The following is a 19702-nucleotide window of genomic DNA, read 5'->3' as shown; positions in this document are numbered from 1 at the left end:
AGAGCGGGTGTATACTATAAATCAGGGGTAGGGAACCTATGGCCCTAGAGCCAGATGTGACTCTTTTGATGACTGCATCTGGCTCTCGGATAAATCTGAGCTGACAGTGCTTAACACGATAAGTAATGACTAATTCCACTTGTAATCAGAATGTTAAAAATAACGTTCAAAATATTAAACATGCTCATGCATTTGAATCCATCCATCCTTTTTTCTACTGCACTTGTTCAAGAAATTGCATGATTTATTTATTTATTTATTTTAGGACTTGCCCTCCTGGGGGTTCTTCAGACCACCAAGCACCGACATGAAAGCCTTTTTCAGGGTTACGATATTTTTTATTTTTAAATAAGTCTCTCAGTTGCTTTCCAACAATTGTGTTTTTCTCTTTCGTTCTCGCTCTGGCTCTGGCTCTGGCTCCAGCTCCAACCCTGTCTCTCCTCCCGGCTGCTGCTTATAACAGAGCGACAGGTGATTAGATAACAAGGCCCAAGTGGGCCATCTACGCACCTGTCGCTGATTTCGAGGCCGCTCCTGGCACACCCCGCTTCGCTGCAGGCCACGCCCCTCCACAGTTGGCTTCAGAATATGAACGTTATTACAAAGAATACGAGACCTATTATACTCTGGTAATGTTGGTCTTTAAAATGCACGCGTTTAGTTGTGTTTAGTGTTAAAAAAAAAATGATATGGCTCTTACGGAAATACATATTAAAATATTTGGATTCTTGGCTCTCTCAGCCAAAAAGGTTCCCGACCCCTGCTATATATTATTCCTTAAATGTATTAATTTACCAACCAGACGGTTGGTAGAGCAGCCGTGCCAACAACTTCCTGGTTCGATCCTGCCTCTGACATCCTAGTCACGTCCATTGTGTCCTCGAGCAAGACACTTCACCCTTTCTTCTGATGGGTTGTGGTCTTGCATGGCAGCTCCCGCCATCAGTGTGTGAATGTGTGTATTAATAGTGGAATGTGGAAATAATGTCAAAGCGCTTTTAAGTACCTTGAAGGAAGAAAGGAGCCATACAAGTATAACATATTTACCATTTATAACAGTGTAATTCAGTACAATTGCCATTCATAACCACAATAATAAATACATTGTTAAATGAAACCAATGGCGGACCGTGTGTTCCCCACCTCATCTTTCAGTGATGTCTTGTGTCCAATGATTACCTCTTAAAATACCATAATTTATGTCATCACATGAACATTACTGGAGAAATGCTATACAGGAACACATTTATGCACTTCTGGCCATTGAAGCACCACCAACAGTGTATAAAACTGGTTATTTTTAGGCGCATTTAAAAATCAATAAACCGGCATCAGCAATTAAAACATATGTGGTACCGTCAAAATTAAAATTGCAAAAATATATTAAACGTGAAAAAATAAAGAAACAAAATATCTGAACTCACAATTTGTATGACCTATTCGAGCTTCCGGGGTTGGCTGACATAGTCTCATAGGATGTAGTTTCTCTCTAAATATCCTTCTTGAAAATGGCCTTGCAAATATGTTTTGTCTCGAGTTGGCTGAGTTCTCAAAGTTTACTCCACAGCGTGCTCGTCAATAACATGGCTACAATCTAAACAGGGCTACTGTGCATACTCTTCACTACTGTGGCATGCTGGGTAATGGAGTCCTTACATTACCTAGCTCAAAACATCACAATATAAATCTGCCTTAGGCCATCTAGAAGGCCTTACTGACAAAAACTTGTGATCTGATTGGCTATTGCAACTGTCCGTCAAATGTTTGCGCCCGTTCACTGACGGTGCACGGACACCCGCATTGTTGATTCTGAAGGCCTCCGGCAGATTTGGTACAGCATGACAACATAAACTATCTGACTTCTGATTGGATAAAAACTCTATAACCTAAAAACAACAGTGATGGAAGGAGCATAATATGACATGAAGAGAATATGAATACTTTTAGTTATTTAGGCAAAGTAAATAGAAAAATACTTTAAATATGATCATGGTTTCTAGTTATGTTAGGCCAGCAGAGAAGACCTTGCTGGCCCTGACGGCACACCCCTGAATGAAACCATGTACTGCTTGCCTGTGTATCGGCTGGGGACATCTCTGCGCTGCTGATCCGCCTCCGCTTGGGATGGTTTCCTGCTGGCTCCGCTGTGAACGGGACTCTCGCTGCTGTGTTGGATCCGCTTTGGACTGGACTCTTGCGACTGTGTTGAATCCATTATGGATTGAACTTTCACAGTATTATGTTAGACCCGCTCGACATCCATTGCTTTCCTCCTCTCCAAGGTTCTCATAGTCATCATTGTCACCGACGTCCCACTGGGTGTGAGTTTTCCTTGCCCTTATGTGGGCCTACCGAGGATGTCGTAGTGGTTTGTGCAGCCCTTTGAGACACTAGTGATTTAGGGCTATATAAGTAAACATTGATTGATTGATTGATGGCACACCACTGAATGAAAAGTCTGACAGTTTCACTAAAAAAACATATGTAATTTTCTTTTTTAATTATCCGAACCAATGGTTTGGATTTTTCTGTCCAGGATTGTTACCTTCCATTTCTGCGGGATTTCCCATATCCACTAGAGAGCGCACACACGACCCTAACCTGGTGCAAGGGTAGTGGATCCTCCCTTTGCTCCTGGTCACTCCTTAAAGATTGTGCGAGGAAGAGAAGGAATCAGAGCAGCCAAACATAAGCTCCTTTTAAACATTTTGGGGTATTTAAAAAATTCTGTTTGAATCACTTCTGTTTTATTTATTTTTCTTCTGGATTTTAACTATGGCAAATGCTGGAATACAAATTCTCGGCTTCTCACTGGCTTTCCTGGGCTTCATTGGCTCCATCGCGTCCACAGTCATGGTGGAGTGGAAAGCTTCGTCGTATGCAGGAGACAACATCATAACTGCGCAGGCACTTTATGAAGGCCTGTGGAAGTCGTGTGCATCACAGAGCACAGGCCAGATTCAATGTAAAGTGTACGACTCACTTCTCCAACTGCCAGGTAAACTTTTGTTTTATAATGCCTTGTTATCAATGTTACTTTTTTGAAATGATCTTATTACAAACATGACCTGATCCCATGATGTCAAATAGAGCATCAAAAAAAGTATATATTCTATGAAAATAACTTATTTGTAAATGTTTTCAACTCATTTTGTACCCTCCCTCGAGGCGTCAGAAAGTGCAGTATTCCCCTTGCACGCAGGGACATGTCTGCCAAATACCAACATCTTCAAACAGCCTGAGAAGCGGGAGGAAAGGAGAACGCAGAGCAATAACAGGGACTAGAAAGCACCTCCCTATGATGTCACCTACACCATATATGGAGCCTTACTTATTGTCGTCTTCAGCATGTACAGTCATGCCACAAATGATTCATACTCTAAAACAATTCAAAGTTAGTGTTTATTTTGGAAATGGGTACCTTAGAGGAACTTACTTCATGAGATACCAATTCCATCCATCCATCCATTTCTACCGCTTATTCCCTTTTGGGGTCGCGGGGGGCGCTGGTGCCTATCTCAGCTACAATCGGGCAGAAGGCGGGGTACACCCTGGACAAGTCGCCACCTCATCGCAGGGCCAACACAGATAGACAGACAACATTCACACTCACATTCACACACTAGGGCCAATTTAGTGTTGCCAATCAACCTATCCCCAGGTGCATGTCTTTGGAAGTGGGAGGAAGCCGGAGTACCTGGAGGGAACCCACGCATTCACGGGGAGAACATACAAACTCCACGCAGAAAGATCCCGAGCCTGGATTTGAACCCAGGACTGCAGGAACTTTGCATTGTGAGGCAGACGCACTAACCCCTCTCCCACCGTGAAGCCCGAGATACCAATTCACCAAATATAAATTGGTTTACTTCAAATGTTATTTAAACGCTTTATAAGAAGTGGCAAAACAAGTTTGTATTGCCTGGTTTTGGACACACCAAATATAAGAAGACCCTTCCATTTCAAGACCTTCATCCATCCACCCATTTTGTATACAGTGTATCCTTCCTCACTGTACGGTCGCAGGTAAGCTGGAGTCTATACCCGTGGACTTTAATTGGGGTATACCCTTGTCTGGTTACCAGTCAATTGCAGCGAAAAACTGTAGATCAATCAATCAATCAATCAATGTTTATTTATATAGCCCCAAATCACAAATGTCTCAAAGGACTGCACAAATCATTACGACTACAACATCCTCGGAAGAACCCACAAAAGGGCAAGGAAAACTCACACCCAGTGGGCAGGGAGAATTCACATCCAGTGGGACGCCAGTGACAATGCTGACTATGAGAAACCTTGGAGAGGACCTCAGATGTGGGCAACCCCCCGCCCCCCTCTAGGGGACCGAAAGCAATGGATGTCGAGCGGGTCTAACATGATACTGTGAAAGTTCAATCCATAGTGGCTCCAACACAGCCGCGAGAGTCCAGTTCAAGCGGATCCAAGACAGCAGCGAGAGTCCCGTCCACAGGAGACCATCTCAATCGGAGGCGGATCAGCAGCGTAGAGATGTCCCCAACCGATACAGGCGAGCGGTCCATCCTGGGTCCCGACAAGCGGTCCATCCTGGGTCTCGACTCTGGACAGCCAGTACTTCATCCATGGTCATCGGACCGGACCCCCTCCACAAGGGAGGGGGGGACATAGGAGAAAGAAAAGAAGCGGCAGATCAACTGGTCTAAAAAGGGAGTCTATTTAAAGGCTAGAGTATACAGATGAGTTTTAAGGTGAGACTTAAATGCTTCTACTGAGGTAGCATCTCGAACTGTTACCGGGAGGGCATTCCAGAGTACTGGAGCCCGAACGGAAAACGCTCTATAGCCCGCAGACTTTTTTTGGGCTCTAGGAATCACTAATAAGCCGGAGTCTTTTGAACGCAGATTTCTTGCCGGGACATATGGTACAATACAATCGGCAAGATAGACTGGAGCTAGACCGTGTAGTATTTTATACGTAAGTAGTAAAACCTTAAAGTCACATCTTAAGTGCACAGGAAGCCAGTGCAGGTGAGCCAGTACAGGCGTAATGTGATCAAACTTTCTTGTTCTTGTCAAAAGTCTAGCAGCCGCATTTTGTACCAACTGTAATCTTTTAACGCTAGACATGGGGAGACCCGAAAATAATACGTTACAGTAATCGAGACGAGACGTAACAAACGTATGGATAATGATCTCGGCGTCTTTAGTGGACAAAATGGAGCGAATTTTAGCGATATTACGGAGATGAAAGAAGGCCGTTTTACTAACGCTTTTAATGTGTGACTCAAAGGAGAGAGTTGGGTCGAAGATAATACCCAGATTTTTTACCGAGTCACCTTGTTTTATTATTTGGTTGTCAAATGTTAAAGTTGTATTATTAAATAGAGGTCGGTGTCTAGCTGGACCGATAATCAGCATTTCCGTTTTCTTGGCGATAAAATATTCACATTAGTTGACAGGGTATAACTCAGTCATTGAACACATTTATTACCGTTGTCCTCAAAAATGGTGGCATATTAACAATGAAATAACTTTAAGACAGTTAAAAATAACTTTAGCAAGTCAACCTTTGTATTAAACTTGACGTCTCACAGGCGAGATTGAAGACGCCGTAGTTTGGACCCCTATCTTTACTTCACGCAAACACACGTGTTTTAAAACCGCAAGTAAAGGCCACAATGGTATTAATAGTATGGACTGCACTAACCATTCTTACTGAGGGTGTCAGATTACTAACAAAAGTACCAATCATTTAACTACATGACAAAAAATTACGCCATTTTAACTTTTAAACCATTTTAGTACAACATATCAACATATTCCACTTAAGATGTATGATAACTAGGGCTGTTAACGTTAACACATGTGATTACTACAAATAAATTATTGCGTTATCAAATATGAATGAAAATAATCACATCTGGGTTAAATCTTAACCTGGAAGACGTGCACATTTGTTGCATGGTCTGTGATCGCGATGAAGTAACCAATTTTGCTTCAAAACAGAACTTTTGATAAAACTTAAGTAACTTATTGGTATTGTATCTACAAACGTTCTTATCATTGGCACACATCAAGTTTAAAATACTGTCTTAAGGTGAAACATATACTAGAGGATGGCGCCAACATTAGCAATGTGTTCATGACAACATTCATTTAATCTGATCATCTTCCGGACGCTGTATTGATCCGTTATGGTGAAGAAGGAGCTGAGCAGGAATGCAAAGCTCTCAATTTACTGGTCGATCTACGTTCCCATCCTCACCTATGGTCATGACCTTTGTGTTATGACCGAAAAGACAAGATCACAGGTACAAGCGGCCGAAATGAGTTTCCTCCTTCGGGTGGCGGGGCTCTCCCTTAGAGATAGGGTGAAAAGCTCTGCCATCCGGGAGAAGCTCAAAGTAAAGCCGCTGCTCCTTCACATCGAGAGGAGCCAGATGAGGTGGTTCGGGCATCTTGTCAGGATGCCACCCAAATGACTCCCTAGGGAGATGTTTAGGGCACATCCGACAGGTAGGAGGCCACGGGGAAGACCCAAGACACCTTGGGAAGACTATGTCTCCCGGCTGGCCTGGGAACGCCACGGGATCCCCGGGAAGAGTTGGACGAAGTGGCTGGGGAGAGGAAAGTCTGGGCTTCCCTGCTTAGGCTGCTGCCCCCGTGACCCGACCTCAGATAAGCAGAAGAAGTTGGATGGATGGATGGATGGATGTTTCGGAGAAGATTATTACTGTGTACGTGGACCATGAGGCCCTGCGATGAGGTGGCGACTTGTCTAGGGTGTACCCCGCCTTCTGCCCGATTGTAGCTGAGATAGGCACCAGCGCCCCCTGCAAGCCCAAAGGGTATAAGCGGTAGAAAATGGATGGATGGATAGACATGTACCCTGAAAAAAATTATTTTGACGTGCATTTTAACGCATCACACCTTAAATCGGAATACTTTACTTTGACATGCGCAGAACATGACCTGAATGAAAAGGTCTGTTATTGTTTGTGGTGCCATCTTTTGGACGAGTTCGCTCGCTGCAGGTGCTGAATAAGCAGTCGACTTCCACTGTAAACAACCAAAGCTTTGTGCATTTCTGCTTGTCCGCCGTTATCACGGTATTTATTCATAATTTGTTCTGTCCGTTCACTACTTTTGTTTTACCTCTCTTTTTGAAATATAGCTGTTCTGTGCAAATTATTTTGTGATATGTATAAGTTGGCGCATGTTTTCATGTTAAGACATTCTGCGTATGTGTCTGAGGCCAGCCAGTTAGCACTTGGAGTAGCTGTAAGGTTGTGAATTAAACAGCTATTTAAGGTGATAACTGGTTCCCTTATTTTATTTTTACTTCGACACGTGTCGATGACCCTACTTTTGTTTTTGTGAGTGTCGTTTTAAAGCAACAAACTCAACACTATATTACGCTGTCAGTAAATGTTGAATAGGAGGAGACAACAGCAAGGCAATCGCTTCATTCCGAGACCATTAAAGTTAGTCCCCACTCTCCCACCGAAGAGAAGCGAATTATATTTATATAGCGCTTTTTTTCTAGTGACTCAAAGCGCTTTACATAGTGAAACCCAATATATAAGTTAAATTTTTAAACCAGTGTGGGTAGCACTGGGAGCAGGTGGGTAAAGTATCTTGCCCAAGGACACAACGGCAGTGACTAGGATGGCAGAAGCGGGGATCGAATCTGGAACCCTCAAGTTGCTTGCACGGCCACTCTACCAACCGAGCTATAGCGCCCTCCGTGTAAGTACAGGTATAGCTGACATCAGAGACATGCGCCTTAAGGATAACTCCAACCCGAATTTTGGAATATGTGTTTTCATGCGCTCCAATACAAACGACTTTTGGCATAAACCAACTGTCTCGATTAGAATAAAATTTTGATCCGAACGTGTGTGATTGGGTCGGACACGTTACATGAAGCATTTTTATTCCGGTTCATCTATGTGCATATGCACATAGTTGCCAATCTTCTTGATGATTTTTTTTCCGTAAACATTGCAACAAATCCAGTGACTTATCCTTGGGATATTGGAGACGTTTTTGTGTCTTGGAGGCTCTGAGGTGAAAGCAAACAGCAGACACCATCCTCAGCAAGCAGTGATGGATTGCCGCTAGTCAGTTTATGATACTGTTTTGCTTGCGTCGTTAACTTTATGCTAGCATGAATGCTAGCGACATCGCCAAGAAGCAGAGAAGAATGCTACGCTGGCAAAGTTTACTGAGTCATTGTTGTCACAGAAAGGTAAGATACACAATAGCTGTGCTAAACGTACATCCACCGCATGCAGGACATCTAACATCTTAAAACACCAAGGAGAGGCACCAATACCTAGGAGAGGCATAACTACATCAAGGATAAACCAACTGGATGACGCAAACAAAAGCATCAACGTGCAACTACTGACTGAATGTGAAACGTTTGACATTGTAAGTAATCATAAGGAGCTGGGGTCACATTGTATCGAAACGTACATCCACCGCATGCAGGACATCTAACATCTTAAAACACCAAGGAGAGGCACCAATATCTAGGAGAAGCATAACTACATCAAGGATAAACCAACTGGATGACGCAAACAAAAGCATCAACTGTCTTAATGAAATTAAACAATGGATGTCCGCTAACTTTTTGCAACTCAACGCCAAAAAAACGGAAATGCTGATTATCGGTCCTGCTAGACACCGAACTCTATTTAATAATACAACTCTAACATTTGACAACCAAACAATTAAACAAGGCGACACGGTAAAGAATCTGGGTATTATCTTCGACCCAACTCTCTCCTTTGAGGCACACATTAAAAGCGTTACTAAAACGGCCTTCTTTCATCTCCGTAATATCGCAAAAATTCGCTCCATTCTGTCCACTAAAGACGCTGAGATCATTATCCATGCGTTTGTTACGTCTCGCCTCAACTACTGTAACGTATTATTTCCGGGTCTCCCCATGTCTAGCATTAAAAGATTACAGTTGGTACAAAATGCGGCTGCTAGACTTTTGACAAGAACAAGAAAGTTTGATCACATTACGCCTGTACTGGCTCACCTGCACTGGCTTCCTGTGCACTTAAGATGTGACTTTAAGGTTTTACTACTTACGTATAAAATACTACACGGTCTAGCTCCATCCTATCTTGCCGATTGTATTGCACCATATGTCCCGGCAAGAAATCTGCGTTCAAAGGACTCCGGCTTGTTAGTGATTCCCAAAGCCCAAAAAAAGTCTGCGGGCTATAGAGCGTTTTCCGTTCGGGCTCCAGTACTCTGGAATGCCCTCCCGGTAACAGTTCGAGATGCTACCTCAGTAGAAGCATTTAAGTCTCACCTTAAAACTCATCTGTATACTCTAGCCTTTAAATAGACTCCCTTTTTAGACAAGTTGATCTGCCGTTTCTTTTCTTTTTCTTCTATGTCCCACTCTCCCTTGTGGAGGGGGTCCGGTCCGATCCGGTGGCCATGTACTGCTTGCCTGTGTATCGGCTGGGGACATCTCTGCGCTGCTGATCCGCCTCCGCTTGGGATGGTTTCCTGCTGGCTCCGCTGTGAACGGGACTCTCGCTGCTGTGTTGGATCCGCTTTGGACTGGACTCTCGCGACTGTGTTGGATCCATTGTGGATTGAACTTTCACAGTATCATGTTAGACCCGCTCGACATCCATTGCTTTCCTCCTCTCTAAGGTTCTCATAGTCATTATTGTCACCGACGTCCCACTGGGTCATTATTGTCACCGATGTCCCACTGGGTGGGAGTTTTCCTTGCCCTTATGTGGGCCTACCGAGGATGTCGTGGTGGTTTGTGCAGCCCTTTGAGACACTAGTGATTTAGGGCTCTATAAGTAAACATTGATTGATTGATTGATTGAACTTGCAACTACTGACTGAATGTGAAACGTTTGACATTATAAGTAATCACAAGGAGCTGGGGTCACATTGTATCGAAACAAGTGATCAGCATTGTCATCTGAAAAGGGTAAACAAACCTGTTTAAACAACTCTTTAAACTAAAAAAGATTAAATGGGGCACTGTTTATGAGTGTGTTTACTACAGTATCAATTAGTAACTGTACCTTGTTTGCAAGATTATTGCAAACAGCAGACTTTCAAAATGTGCACTTAATTCTTATTATTCTTATTGTCACCAGGTTTTGAGGGAATCGATGACTTGCATTTCAGCAAAACATAAAAAGAATGCTTTTGTATGACATTCTGACAAGCAAATTGCATTTGTACACAAATATTTGGGTATTTTCTTGAGCAAATGTTATTTATGCAAACAAATAATAGACTGAGATTAATAATGATTAACCACAGAAGTAAATTGTAATTAATCTGATTTTAAAAAAGTAATCACTTGACAGCCCTAATAATACCAACAGTCAGAAGTGATCAGTGTAACAACATGGGGCGTCACTAGACCTAATACTGTACTGGGGCACAAATAATTCATGGGAGCATGCAAAGCTCGCAAGCAAAAACATTTTTAGCACTTATTTATCATAAAAAATACATAAATAGTGCTTTAAACTATGAAATCATATCAGATTATGTTGTATGGATCTTTGATTAACCACCTGAAATTAACTAATGCATTTGACCTACTTGTGCACTATTTTACTCCTGACTTCTAAACTGCTACTGGTAAAAGCAAAACGGAAGAGAAATGAATCTTTTTGAATTATTTATTGCAGTAATCATCTGCAAATTTAACATCTACAAAAGTAAAACAAAAAATAAAGCACCCCTACATCTCTGGGTTCTTTTATATTATTTAATTTCCATTTATGGCAATGTGGCTAATCCTATTTCAGATACACAAAACTATAAAATATACACAAAACAATAAAGCCACAGTAGTAGAATAAATGAACAACTGTTGTGTGTCTGTTCAGGGAATCATTATCTGAGAAGTAAACTGTAACGTCTCCTTTTCATTTTTGCAAAGTGGTCAATCACTCTGGACAGACATGGAAATATTACAGTAACTGTTATACAGTTGACCAGTGGTTCCCAACTGCCGGGTCGTGACATAAAAGTGGATTGTGTGTCATTTTCAGTGAGTCGCAGTCAGATGTGTGCATGAAAAAAAACAAAGTTTAGGGAGAAAAAACTCAAATTGTGGCAACAAAACCAGATATTTTTAGCCATTTTTCTAGTGACTATTAGTGAGTATTTTAGCAAAAGGCAAACCGACTAACAAGTTGGAGGAGGACTCAGGACAGACATGGAAATATCTTTTTCAAAAGTCTAAATGGGGCAACAAAACTCGATATTTTCAGCCATCTTTCTGAAAACAAATACAAAAATGTTACTATTTTTTTTCTGGAAACAAAACCAGATGCTTTAGCTGTAGCCATTTTTCTGGTGACAAAACAAGATTATTTTAGTCAAAGTCACACCGATTAACAAGACAAGTCTACTGTGCTATTTTTCTGTGAAATAAACTTGAATGATTTAAAAATTTGGCTCACGACTTGATGATATGGAAAAATGTTTTTCTTCCTGAAGATAAAGCATTTGAGAAGCACTCAACTCACACATGCTTACTCCAAATCATCATTGATGCAGAACCAGCAGACAATAACCAACATTATGTTTCATGTTCTTTGGAAATTCCCCGACAGCTCGTACAGCAAATTAATGTTTGTCTTGATACAAAGAATAATATTAGCTAACTTAGCATTAACTTAAGACAATGATGTTGCCTAGCTAGCTAGGACTTCACTTACATCTCTCATTCCTTGCGGTTTTTTCCCTGCTGCGGGCGAATAACTTTCTTAAATCCACCTAGGAGTTACAGTTTGAGTGAAATCAAAATCAAAATAATGTAATTAACAAACTGTTGTTGGCTAACGTTACCTACCTCACGCAGTGATTCTCATCCTCTCTCCCTCTCTCTCTCTCTCAACTGAAGTCTAGATCCACACGTGAATAAATTACCATATTAATTAGCCATGTGTTCATTGTTACGTGAAGTGAATACAATAGCAATCAATTACCATACTAAGTAGTATGTGCGCTGTTGTCTATGTTATGTGGACTTAAAACTGAAGCGTTTTTTTTTATTGGTGAATTTTTTACTGGGGCACTGCAGATCAACACTGGGGCACGTGCCCCAGTGAAATCTGTCTGGCGATGCCCTTGGTAACAACAAGGCATGTTTAGAATTGCTGCCCCTCAAAAGCATGCTCAGATTTGCCAACACTGTCACGATCAGTTTTGCCGGAGTAGGACCCAATAAGGAGAAAAAGTAAAAAGAATATTTGAAAAAAAAAAAACACTCAAAAAGGAGTGGAGAAAAACAAGCAAGGATGCGGACAAAAATTGAAAATTAACAAAAAAGGTGTGTAAAACGATTAACAGTACACAGCAGCATTGGAGCATAGTCACAGGAAATGAGAAGCAGGAGTGTAGCCAAAGTTGAGGAGATGAACACGACTGGAAGGGTGAACCATCAGGAAGCTACTGGCGCCGAGTGAATGGACTGGACAGTTTAAGCCAGGGGTGCCCATTACGTCGATCGCGAGCTACCAGTCGACCGCGGGGGGTGTGTCAGTCGATCTCCAGCCAGGCTTTTAAAAAAAATAGACCTAAAAATTAGTGATCATCAATCTTCACCAAGACGTCACTTAAATGACATTCACGGTACCGGAGGGTCTTGTGAGATGACGCTGGCTGCTGCAAGATCATTATTATTAAAATATGACCGAGAGGAAGGCGAGAAACACTTTTTATTTCAACAGACTCTCGCGCCGTACCTTCCGTCAAAACTCTAAAGGCCGACTGCACATTTCTTATCTTCACAATAAAAGCCCTGCTTCATGCTGCCTGCGCTAACTAAATACAGAGTCTCGGAAAACTGGCGTGCACAAGCGATCCCTCAGAAAGCTGGCGTGCACATCACTTGTGCACGCCAGCTTTCAGAGACTCTTATTTTGTTAGCGCAGGCAGCATGAAGCAGGGCTTTTATTGTGAAGATAGGAAATGTGCAGTCGGCCTTTAGAGTTTTGACGGAAGGGACGGCGCGAAAGTCTGTTGAAATAAAAAGTGTTTCTCGCCTTCCTCTCTGTCATTTTTTCATAATAATGAACTGGCAGCAGCCAGCGTCATCTCACAAGACCCTCGGGTGCCGTGAATGTCAATCAAGCAAGCTACGGAATTTGCCGCCAATGTTTTTCTTGTAAAGTGTATGGAAGCTGGATGAATTAGATGCCAAAAACCAACCACTGTCATGTGGTATTGTAGAGAAAGGACAACGTTTTTTCTCCTCCATTTGAAAATGTGGGCGTTATCATCATTACTGTCTGATTCCAATCAATGCAAGTCATCAGAATCAGGTAATACACCAACTTATATTCTTGTCTTTGTGAAAGAAAGACATCTATATGTGTTACACATGCTTGTATTATCATTAAACACATTTAACTTGTTTACAAAAATGTCTCTTTCATAAATAAATAAATATAAATGATATATATAAATGAGGTAGATCCCCTCGAGTTGGTCAATTGAAAAGTAGCTCGCCTGCAGAAAAAGTGTGGGCACCCCTGGTTCAAGCAGTCTGGAGGAAATGGGACTGAGGAGTTGGGGAAGATTGTTCCGCCCTGTGACCCTGCAACTAAAAGCAGCAAAGATGCCAGATCATGAAAAACACTTCTATATTCTGCATAAAACTACAATTGCCCTTGTCTACTGACCTCCCTACTGAAGTTACACATGATGAAGTGATAGCTCAACAATCACTTCATCAAAAAGAGCCAACAACAACCACAGCAGTCTCAGCGTGCACACAAAGCGTCTATTTCCGATTGCATCTCTCCCTCTGTTTCCTCCATGCATTTAGGACTCTCAGACTGTTGTAAATTAAATGTTTAAACCTGGACAGATATTTTCAAAAATGCACTTTCCGCCACACTAGTGTCAAAACAAGTAAATCAACATCCATCCATCCATGCATCCATCATCTTCCGCTTATCCGAGGTCGGGTCGCGGGGGCAACAGCCTAAGCAGGGAAACCCAGACTTCCCTCTCCCCAGCCACTTTGTCTAGCTCTTCCCGGGGGATCCCGAGGCGTTCCCAGGCCAGCCGGGAGACATAGTCTTCCCAACGTGTCCTGGGTCTTCCCCGTGGCCTCCTACCGGTTGGACGTGCCCTAAACACCTCCTTAGGGAGGCGTTCGGGTGACATCCTGACCAGATGCCCGAACCACCTCATCTGGCTCCTCTCGATGTGGAGGAGCAGCGGCTTTACTTTGAGCTCCTCCCGGATGGCAGAGCTTCTCACCCTATCTCTAAGGGAGAGCCCCGCCACCCGGCGGAGGAAACTCATTTCGGCCGCTTGTACCCGTGATCTTATCCTTTCGGTCATGACCCAAAGCTCATGACCATAGGTGAGGATGGGAACGTAGATCGACCGGTAAATTGAGAGCTTTGCCTTCTGGCTCAGCTCCTTCTTCACCACAACGGATCGGTACAACGTCCGCATTACTGAAGACGCCACACCGATTCGCCTGTCGATCTCACGATCCACTCTTCCCTCACTCGTGAACAAGACTCCTAGGTACTTGAACTCCTCCACTTGGGGCAGGGTCTCCTCCCCAACCCGGAGATGGCATTCCACCCTTTTCCGGGCGAGAACCATGGACTCGGACTTGGAGGTGCTGATTCTCATTCCGGTCGCTTCACACTCGGCTGCGAACCGATCCAGTGAGAGCTGGAGATCCCGGTCAGATGAAGCCATCAGGACCACATCATCTGCAAAAAGCAGAGACCTAATCCTGCTTTTACCAAACCGGAACCCCTCAACGCCTTGACTGCGCCTAGAAATTATGTCCATAAAAGTTATGAACAGAATCGTTGACAAAGGACAGCCTTGGCGGAGTCCAACCCTCACTGGAAATGTGTTCGACTTGCTGCCGGCAATGCGGACCAAGCTCTGGCACTGATCATACAGGGAGCGGACCGCCACAATAAGACAGTCCGATACCCCATACTCTCTGAGCACTCCCCACAGGACTTCCCGAGGGACACGGTCGAATGCCTTCTCCAAGTCCACAAAGTAAATCAACATTAATAATAATAATGATTATGTGTCATACTCATAGAGCGGTTTTTAGACACTCAAAACGCTTAACAGTGAAAAACTAAAACCCATAATTCATTCACTCTACATTTACACATTAATGGTGATAATGATAAATTTGCACTTTTTGGCAGTTGTATTCTCAGGTCAATACAGTAATTGCATTGAAAACAAATAAATGTTACTGAGTAACAGACGGCTTGTGTTTGTTTGTTTGTGTTTGTCTCTGCAGGCATTGTTATGGGCACGCGTGGACTGATGTTGGCATCCATCTTGATCGCCTTGATATCCATCTTGTTGGCCGCAGTAGGCATGAAGTGCACCACATGTCTGGCTGAACAACCCGAGCAGAAGGACAAAGTGGCTTTAACTGCCGGCATCATGTTGATCATTTCTGGTGATTCCCTTTAAACAAATGCGATCGTTGAGGGCCACAGCCACAGGAGGGGACATATTAGAAAAATGTTTTTATTGCTTCAGTTGCCACAAAAACTTTTGTCAAATTAAGAGTTTTGCAATTAGGGATGGATCCCAAATTCTGTACTTTTTTTAGGTACAGACCAAAGTCCGTCGTTACTACCAGGTGATTCACCTAAAATCAAACAATGCCATATTTTTTTTTACATTTGTGCACATGACATCACGCCGGAAAAAGTTGCTCAAAGATCCTCAAAAGTACAACTAGGCTCCACTTTTCAAAATGTACTAGCTCAATGCTAATATATAAAGGGTTTGCCATATACATGGTATTGATTAGCATTAGAAGATCAAAAGACATGTCAGAAGGCTCTTTATTGTCGTAGCACAAGTACGACATTCAATTTTAAACACAAACCCGTTTGATAGCAGACACACATTGTACAGGGTAACAAAACAGGAACACTTATGAGTCACCACTTCCGACTGCCAGTAAAAGGTTGTAAAAAAGGTAGATGCAGTTGCAAGAATGAGTTAAAAAAAAAAAGTCGATCTCGGATTGTGCTACTACGGGGGTATGGAGTTGATCTCGGATTGGGCTCCTACGGGGGTATGGAGTCGATCTCGGATTGTGCTCCTACGGGGGTATGGAGTCGATCTTGGATTGGGCTCCTACGGGGGTATGGAGTCGATCTTGGATTGGGCTCCTACGGGGGTATGGAGTCGATCTTGGATTGGGCTCCTACGGGGGTATGGGACACAGACTGGGACGAAGAAAAATACCTCTATCGCCTAACCACATTTACACATGTTGACACAGAAACCCCAAGACTAGCAACAAGAGGGGTGGGGGCTGGCATCTGGCCTGAATCTGCCAGCCACTAGGGGCGCTGCTCTGTTTCGGGTTTTGGATTTCAACATCTCCATCCATCCATCCATTTTCTACGGCTTATTCCCTTTGAGGTCGTGGGGGGCGCTGGGGCCTATCTCAGCTACAATCGGGCGGAAGACGGGGTACACACTGGACAAGTCACCACCTCATCGCAGGGCCAACACAGATAGACAGACAACATTCACACTCACGTTCACACACTAGGGCCAATTTAGTGTTGCCAATCAACCTATACCCAGGTGCATGTCTTTGGAGGTGGGAGGAAGCCAGAGTACCCGGAGGGTCACGGGGAGGACATGCAAACTCCACACAGAAAGATCCCGAGCCCGGGATTGAACCCAGGACTACTCAGGACCTTCGTATTGTGAGGCAGACGCACTAACCCCTCTTCCATCGTGCTGCCCGATTTCAACATCTCTAAATGTAGTAATCAAAACTACAACTAATATGCACGTTGCAATCAAACATTTGGTGTCTAATAAGTACAATATTTATTAAAACTTTCTCGGGCACAACAAAAGAAATGACTGGCAAATCAAATTCAGTAACAAAGACTACTTCCTGGCTAAGGAAACACACCGTAGTCTATACATAACGGCCATCTAAAGTAAAGGAATTGTATCAGTATGCAAAGTCTACCAGGGGTGCCCATTACGTCGATCGCGATCGACTGGTCGATCTCGGAGGGTGTGTCAGTCGATCTCAAGCCAGGCATTAAAAAATAGACATAAAAATGAGCAATCATCAATCATACCAAGACTTCACTTTCGTCAGTTGTTTGACATTCTCGGCACCCGAGGATCTTGTGAGATGACGCTGGCTGCTGCGAGCTCATATTTAAGAAAAAAATCACTAACAGGGCGGACGCAGGGAAACACATTTTATTTCTAGAGACTCCGTACCTACTGTCAAAACTCTAAAGACCGACTGCACAGTTCCTGTCTTCACCATAAAAGACCTGTTTCATCCTGCCTGTGCTAACAAAATAAGAGTCTCAGAAAGCTAGCGTGCACAAGCTAGCAAGCTACGGAGTTTGATGCCAATGTATTTCTCCCCCGCCCTCAGCGACCGCTTTCTCACTTGCTTGCCCACCCGCACACTCACTGACGTCACTCACCTGCTGCCAGACATTAAAGGGCCACACACATATGTACTCTCATAACAAAGTGTTTAAAAAGGAGTATGCAAGTTGGACGAATGAGATGCCAAATCCAACCACTTTCATGTGGTATTGGACAGAAAGGAGGACTTTTTTTTTTCCTCCATTTGAAAATGCGGACGTTATCAGCACCACTGTCTAATTCCAATCAATGCAAGTCATCAGAATCAAATACACCAACTTATATTCTTGTCTTCATGAAAAAAAGGAATCTATGTGTGTTAAACATGCTTGTATTATCATTAAACACCATTAACTTGTTAACAAAAATGTCTCTTCCATAAATAAATAAGTATAAATCATAAATAGGAATGAGGTAGATCTCCTCGACTTGGTCAATTGAAAAATTGCTCGCCTGCAGAAAAAGTTTCAGCGCCCCTGGTCTAGTATATAATACTGTACAGTACAGTATTTTCAAATGAGACAAAGGTGTCAGAAAGAAACCCACCAGACAGCACTGCTCAGTGTTAAATGAAAAACCTATATTTTTTCAAACAATTAACATTTCTTAACACTTTTGAACACACACATAAGTATTGAAAATTGAGTACCAGTATTGATTTCTTGTAGTACCCGGAATTAGTATCATGTCAATTAAAATATGAAAGGCACCCATCGCTTTTAGCAATTAATGTATTTTATTACCTTTACTATGCAGCATACTGTGGATGTGTGTTTGTTAAGTTGGTAGTAGAGAGTTGTTTAGTGCCATGAAAACATATCCGTGTAAACATTTCCCAAAGAGCTGTCTCTTGTTTAACCTCTTGATTCATACTTTTCAGGCATCCTGGCACTGGTGGGAACGTCTTGGTATGCAAACAGAATAGCACAGGATTTTTACAACCCCTTCACTCCAACTAATTCCAGGTGAGGTCTCTATGATTAATAACATATCAGTTAAACTGTCTGACTCCGCCATGTGATGTCAGGTATGAATTCGGAAGTGCCCTTTTTGTGGGATGGGGCTCTGCTTTCCTCCTCATCATCGGGGGAGCCTTCCTGTGCTGCAACTGCGCCAAGAAGGATTCAGGGAAAACTCTTAACTACCCACGTTCCAATCCAGCAAGCAACACCAGCAAAGACTTTGTGTAAGCTTACATTTTATGTAGCTTTAATGTTGATTTTTTTTGGGCTGTATGACGTTGTTCGGTAACTTGTGGGCAGCAATTGTTGTGTTTTCTAAAGGAGAGCCCCGAACATTGAAATCATTTTATATCCCTGTGTATCATTTACCACAGCCTGACTTGAAATTGTGCATTCTAATCAATAAAGCGATACGCATTAGACTGTGGCTATTATTTGTTTAGATTCTGCCGTGCCATGTCCGTGGCATCCACAATGCCAATGTAGCGGAAAATCGTGTGGTATTAAAATACTTGATAAATGCCACTTGCTTTTTGGGGAAACAAGAGCTCGCATGGTAATGAGAGTGCAAGCTCCTCCAATAGTGGGAATTATGTGTAATTATTGGACTCCTATGCAGAGAAAGATGAATGTTTAGCCAAACATTCGGAAACATCCACTGTGTTTACTGGCACATCAAACAGAATCCAGAATGATTTGATAGAAGCAGTATTTTTTTGTCTAGCCCAGGGGTGCCCACACTTTTTCTGCAGGCGAGCTACTTTTCAATTGACCAACTCGAGGGGATCTACCTCATTTATATATATCATTTATATTTATTTATTTATGAAAGAGACATTTTTGTAAACAAGTTAAATGTGTTTAATGATAATACAAGCATGTGTAACACATATAGATGTCTTTCTTTCACGAAGACAAGAATATAAGTTGGTGTATTACCTGATTCCGATGACTTGCATTGATTGGAATCAGACAGTAATGATGATAACACCCACATTTTCAAATGGAGGAGAAAAAAAGTTGTCCTTTCTGTACAATACCACATGAAAGTGGTTGGTTTTTGGCATCTAATTCATCCAGCTTCCATACACTTTACAAGAAAAACATTGGCGGCAAATTCCGTAGCTTGCTTGATTGACATTCACGGCACCCGAGGGTCTTGTGAGATGACGATGGCTGTTGCCAGTTCATTATTATGAAAAAATGACAGAGAGGAAGGCGAGAAACACTTTTTATTTCAACAGACTTTCGCGTCGTCCCTTCCGTCAAAACTCTAAAGGCCGACTGCACATTTCCTATCTT

General features: G+C 42.7%; 1 protein-coding gene across 1 annotated transcript; it reads left to right on the top strand.

Annotated features, from left to right (window-relative positions):
• The first annotated feature begins 2619 nt into the window (after positions 1 to 2619).
• Positions 2620 to 18820, top strand: cldn1 (claudin 1). Its single transcript, XM_061891501.1, has 4 exons — positions 2620 to 2998; positions 15301 to 15465; positions 18319 to 18403; positions 18466 to 18820. Exons 1-4 carry the CDS (start codon positions 2776 to 2778, stop codon positions 18626 to 18628), a joined length of 636 nt encoding a protein of 211 aa, XP_061747485.1. The 5' UTR covers positions 2620 to 2775; the 3' UTR covers positions 18629 to 18820.
• The last annotated feature ends 882 nt before the right edge of the window (positions 18821 to 19702 follow it).

The sequence above is a fragment of the Nerophis ophidion genome, linkage group LG28 (genome assembly GCF_033978795.1).
Source record: "Nerophis ophidion isolate RoL-2023_Sa linkage group LG28, RoL_Noph_v1.0, whole genome shotgun sequence".
Lineage (NCBI taxonomy): Eukaryota > Metazoa > Chordata > Actinopteri > Syngnathiformes > Syngnathidae > Nerophis > Nerophis ophidion.
This window is presented reverse-complemented; position numbering and strand designations above follow the sequence as displayed.